Source organism: Scylla paramamosain, chromosome 34 (assembly GCF_035594125.1).
Source record: "Scylla paramamosain isolate STU-SP2022 chromosome 34, ASM3559412v1, whole genome shotgun sequence".
In the NCBI taxonomy this organism is placed as follows: Eukaryota; Metazoa; Arthropoda; class Malacostraca; order Decapoda; family Portunidae; genus Scylla; species Scylla paramamosain.
The window spans coordinates 14,402,720-14,407,719 of record NC_087184.1 but is presented as its reverse complement, the minus strand read 5'-3'; the positions used below and the strand labels follow the sequence as shown (position 1 = coordinate 14,407,719).

Genomic DNA, 5,000 nt, shown 5'->3' with positions numbered 1-5,000 from the left:
AAGAAGAAGAAGAAGAAGAAGAAGAAGAAAGAAGAAGAAGAAGAAGAAGAAGAAGAAGAAGAAGAAGAAGAAGAAGAAGAAGAAGAAGAAGAAGAAGAAAAGAAGAATGAAAGAAAGAAAAAAGGAAAGAAAAGTAGAATGAAAAAATGAAAAAGAAGGAAAGAAATATAAAGAAGAGACGCATACATACAACATTCACAAACATGAAAAACTCCAATTCAAGAAAACAAAGAAAACGGAGAAGGAAAACGAAAAAAAAGAAAACGATAACCAAAAAGGAAAAAACGAAGAAAAAAGTAAAAAGAAAAAGTGAAATATAGCAAAGAAACCGAGGACTTTTCGAAATTCTAGACTAAGAGTGCATTTCTTCTTTCTCTTTCTAACTTTCTCTCTTTTCTCTCACCCTTCCTTTTCCCCGAGGAGAAAGATTAAGCAATAATTGAGAGGGAATAGTAGAAATACTTCAGTCACCCAGCCTTGAAGATTGAAAGAAAACGGAAAGTCTCAAATAAAACTGAAAAGGGAGTGGAGGAGAGAGAGAGAGAGAGAGAGAGAGAGAGAGAGAGAGAGAGAGAGAGAGAGAGAGAGAGAGAGAGAGAGAGAGAGAGAGAGAGAGAGAATATAATGTCATAATTCGCTTAATTACTCCATATTGCTTTTCTATGGATTCTTGTCCCCACTAAATCACTCCTAATCGCTCTCTCTCTCTCTCTCTCTCTCTCTCTCTCTCTCTCTCTCTCTCTCTCTCTCTCTCTCTCTCTGTAAAGGTTATATAGAAATTACTGCAAGACAATCCAATACTACTACTACTACTACTACTACTACTACTACTACTACTACTAATAATGATAATAGTAATAATAATAATAATAATAATAATAATAATAATAATAATAATAATAATAATAATAATAATAATAATAATAAGTAATTACTATATCAAGTAATAGAATTTTTTTGTGTTTTCTTCAAGCCTCATTAAAAGAGAACCTGATCCAATGTTGTTGTTGTTGTTGTTGTTGTTGTTGTCCTTCATTATTTTTTTTGTTCTTATTGTTGTTCTTGTTCTTGTTCTTCTTCTACTTTATTATCTTCGTCATTAATATCATTTTTTTTCTCCTTTTCCTTCTCCTCCTATTTCTCCTCTTTCTTTTTTTCTTTTTCCTTTTCTTTTCTTTTCTTTTTCTTCTTCTTCTTCTTCTTCTTCTTCTTATTATTATTATTATTATTATTATTATTATCATTATTATTATTATTATTATCATTATTATTATTATTATTATTATTATTATCATTCTCCTCCTTTTCCTCTTCCTCCTCCTCCTCCTTCTCCTCCTCCTCCTCGTCCTCCTCCTCGTCTTCTTTCTCTTCCTCCTCCTCCTCCTCCTCCTCCTCTTCTTCTTCCATCTTCGCTTCCTCCCCCTCCCCCTCCCCCTCCTCCTCCTCCTACTCACTCCAGGAGATTAAGTCTTTTAATGATCCAGAAGAGGCAAGCTGATAATGAGGTGGTGTCGCCCTCTTAATAGAGTCACCAAGAGAGAGAGAGAGAGAGAGAGAGAGAGAGAGAGAGAGAGAGAGAGAGAGAGAGAGAGAGAGAGAGAGAGAGAGAGAGAGAGAGAGAGAGAGAGAGAGAGAGAGAGAGAGAGAGAATACCGACTCTCAAATATATTGCTAGATGACTGGAATAGACTCAGTAATTAGGCCGTTAGTGCTGATTCAATAAGGGAACTTTAACCCTTTCATTGCTACTCGACATGCTTTTCCTTAATCACGAACCATTCTGAGACGTTTCTTTTTTTTTTTTCAGCAGCCATCTCCAAACACACTCTTGCTAGAAACTGGAAAATTCTACTCTTTTCAGCCACATTTTTCTTTCTTGTCAGTATTTTCTCAGTATTTTGCACAGCTCTTCCAATGTTGTGGGGTTGTTTATCGAAGCGAAAATGTTCAAAAGAGATTAGGTAAGCTTATGGATAGGGATGGTAGGTACATATGGGGATATAGATGGATTTATTTTCAGGGTCGCTAATCAGAATAGAGCAATAAATGACGGGTTGAAGTTTGAAAAGGTTAGATTTAAAGAAAAGATAGGAAGGAAGTGGTTCTCAGATAAAATGGTAGATAATGAAAGCACTCAATAATCATGTTTTTAGTGCTGAGTCATTAGGGAGCTTTAAAAGATTAGACAGCTTTATGGATGAGGATGACAAATGGAAATAGGAAGGTGTGTTTCATTCAGGGACTGCCACGTGTAGGTCTGATGGCTTACTGCAGCTTCCCTTATTTTCTTATGTGATCTTGTATGTCTTATAGAAGGGCTTCCACGTGTAGACCACCTGGCTTCTTTGAGTCTTCCTTTGTGTTCTTGTGTTCTGACGTACCTTAAAAGTTACCTGTTCTGGTGAGGCTTCGAACTGAGGGTTAACTGAATGATAAATATCCACGTAGCCAGAGAGCAAATCACTTGACTGGAGTTGTAATATGAGAAATAAATGATCTCTCTCTCTCTCTCTCTCTCTCTCTCTCTCTCTCTCTCTCTCTCTCTCTCTCTCTCTCTCTCTCTGTTATAAACTCTGAAACTTCTGCAAAGGAAAGTTTGGAGAGTTTAAGCTAAGGTCTGTGTGTTCTTTGGAGTGGAGGAGGAGGAGGAGGAGGAGGAGGAGGAGGAGGAGGAGGAGGAGGAGGAGGAGGAAGGTAAGAAAAAAGTAGAAAAACGAAAAAAAAGTAGAAATAATAATCAATGGGTGAGAGAAAATTATTCAAAAGTCTCTCTCTCTCTCTCTCTCTCTCTCTCTCTCTCTCTCTCTCTCTCTCTCTCTCTCTCTCTCTCTCTCTCTCTCTCTCTCTCTCTCTCTCTCGCTAATAAGAGCATTAAGAATCCTGCTTATAAAAGAAAAAAAGGGAGAACAAAAGGCAAGGGAAGAGGAAAGTACAAAGGAAAGAAGGAGAGGAAAAAAGAAAGAAAGAAAGAAAGAAAGAAAGGAGGGAAAAAAAGAGACAAAGGGTTAACTAGAGCACCACCAAATAGCTTCGAGTGGTTTTCGATTTCCTCTGTCATGCGATCCGGTGATAAAGAAAGAAAATAAAGACAGAGGGAAAGAGAGAGAGAGAGAGAGAGAGAGAGAGAGAGAGAGAGAGAGAGAGAGAGAGAGAGAGAGAGAGAGAGAGAGAGAGAGAGAGAGAGAGAGAGTACGATAAGGAAAAACTGAGATGAAGACGGATAATGTGTGTGTGTGTGTGTGTGTGTGTGTGTGTGTGTGTGTGTGTGTGTGTGTGTGTGTGTGTGTGTGTGTGTGTGTGTGTGTGTGTGTGTGTGTGTGTGTGTGTATGCACTGTAAACTCATCCTGTTTTCCTTTCATTTCCAGACAACCAAGAAGAAAAGAAAAAAAAAAAACAGGATAAGAAAAGTAGAATAAAAATCATCACACATCAATACAGGACCAAAAATAAGGAAGCAGGGAAAAGAAAACGAGAAATGCACTAGGAAAGAAAACCAGATGCAGGGAAAAAAAAGGAAGAAAAGATGAATGAAAAGATGCGGTGAACAAAGACACAGGTGAACAAGAAGTTAATTAAGAGAGGAGAGCAGGTGAAAAATACATCTCACTGAAACTGAGAAGAAAAAAAAAAGTGAAGAAGATTTTGTATTTGCTAATAAAATGCATTACTTCTTTTTACCAACCTCCTCCTCCTCCTCCTCCTCCTCCTCCTTCCTCTACATCGTCCTGCTTCTCCTCTTGCTCCTCTTCCCTCGCTGCCGTGTTCAAGGAGACCCATCGCCAGGTAAGTTGTATTAATTAACTCAAGTAAATTAACAAGGTAGCAACGTAATATGTAATTTTTAGAAACTCTCTCTCTCTCTCTCTCTCTCTCTCTCTCTCTCTCTCTCTCTCTCTCTCTCTCTCTCTCTCTCTTTCTGTATAACTCCTTGGTCTGTCACGTTTTGGAATACTGCATTCAAGCTTGGTGCCCCTATTATCAGAAAAACTGATAGATTATAACTAGTTCAGCGTAGAGGAACAAAACTTATACCAAGCCTAACAAACAAGTCATACGAAGAGCGTCTTAAGGAATGAAAGGCGTTGATAACATGATTGCAGTAAATATTTCACGACAGACTCTTCAAATTACACGCGAGGAAATGGTCGTAAAATTGCTGGGAAATCCTTCAGTTTTCATGAATCAAAGAAAAAAAAAATCATCATACTGTCGATCTATGAAATGGGGCTTCCTTGAGACCTGATAGAATGCAACACCGTACAGACTTTTAAACACCGTCTTGATAAATATTTTGCCCCAAATCCGCGGTTCACAGCACTTGTTAGAAGTTAACTTTCTTGCCTTCAGGAAATGGAGCCACCTCATTTTCATTTATTTTCATTCTTTCCTATAAAATTTCCTTCGGGTTTTTATTTTTCCAACCCCGTAAGGTATTTATTTCTACCTTGTGCCGGAGGTAATGGAGGGCGGGGAGAGAGCCTTCTGTTTTGTTATTCTTTCCTTCAACTATCACCTTAGTAGTCTTAGGTCAGGTCACCTCGTGAGGACCACAAGGCCAGTTGTGGCTTATGTATCTATGTAACTCTCTCTCTCTCTCTCTCTCTCTCTCTCTCTCTCTCTCTCTCTCTCTCTCTCTCTCTCTCTCTCTCTCTCTTATAGAAAAACTGTGCAAATCTTAAAGTAAGATTCTTTTCTAAAAACTTTATCACTTAACAACTTTATGCAGATGAAACAGAGGCAGGAAATTCGATGTTATGAACTCTCTCTCTCTCTCTCTCTCTCTCTCTCTCTCTCTCTCTCTCTCTCTCTCTCTCTCTCTCTCTCTCTCTCTCTCTCAACAAATATATATAAAGATAAACCCACGCGGATCCCCAGGGCAATAAATTTTCACGCTGAGCAAATTGTTCGCAAAATTTACCTGGCGCAAAATGATGCATGAAGGCGAACGCGAAATATTGTTGCGCTATTAAGAGCCTCGAGCGGGTGGCGGGAATAAAAA

General features: G+C 38.4%; 1 protein-coding gene across 6 annotated transcripts in view; it reads left to right on the top strand.

Annotated features, from left to right (window-relative positions):
- Positions 1-5,000, top strand: part of LOC135090236 (opioid-binding protein/cell adhesion molecule homolog) — a 43,269-nt gene that overhangs the window by 15,950 nt on the left and 22,319 nt on the right. For all 6 annotated transcript variants that reach the window (XM_063986760.1, XM_063986757.1, XM_063986759.1 and 3 more), the window contains exon 3: positions 3,367-3,784. In XM_063986760.1, coding sequence (XP_063842830.1) covers positions 3,661-3,784 — 124 coding nt within the window. In that variant the 5' untranslated portion in view covers positions 3,367-3,660. The remainder of the gene's footprint in view (positions 1-3,366; positions 3,785-5,000) is intronic.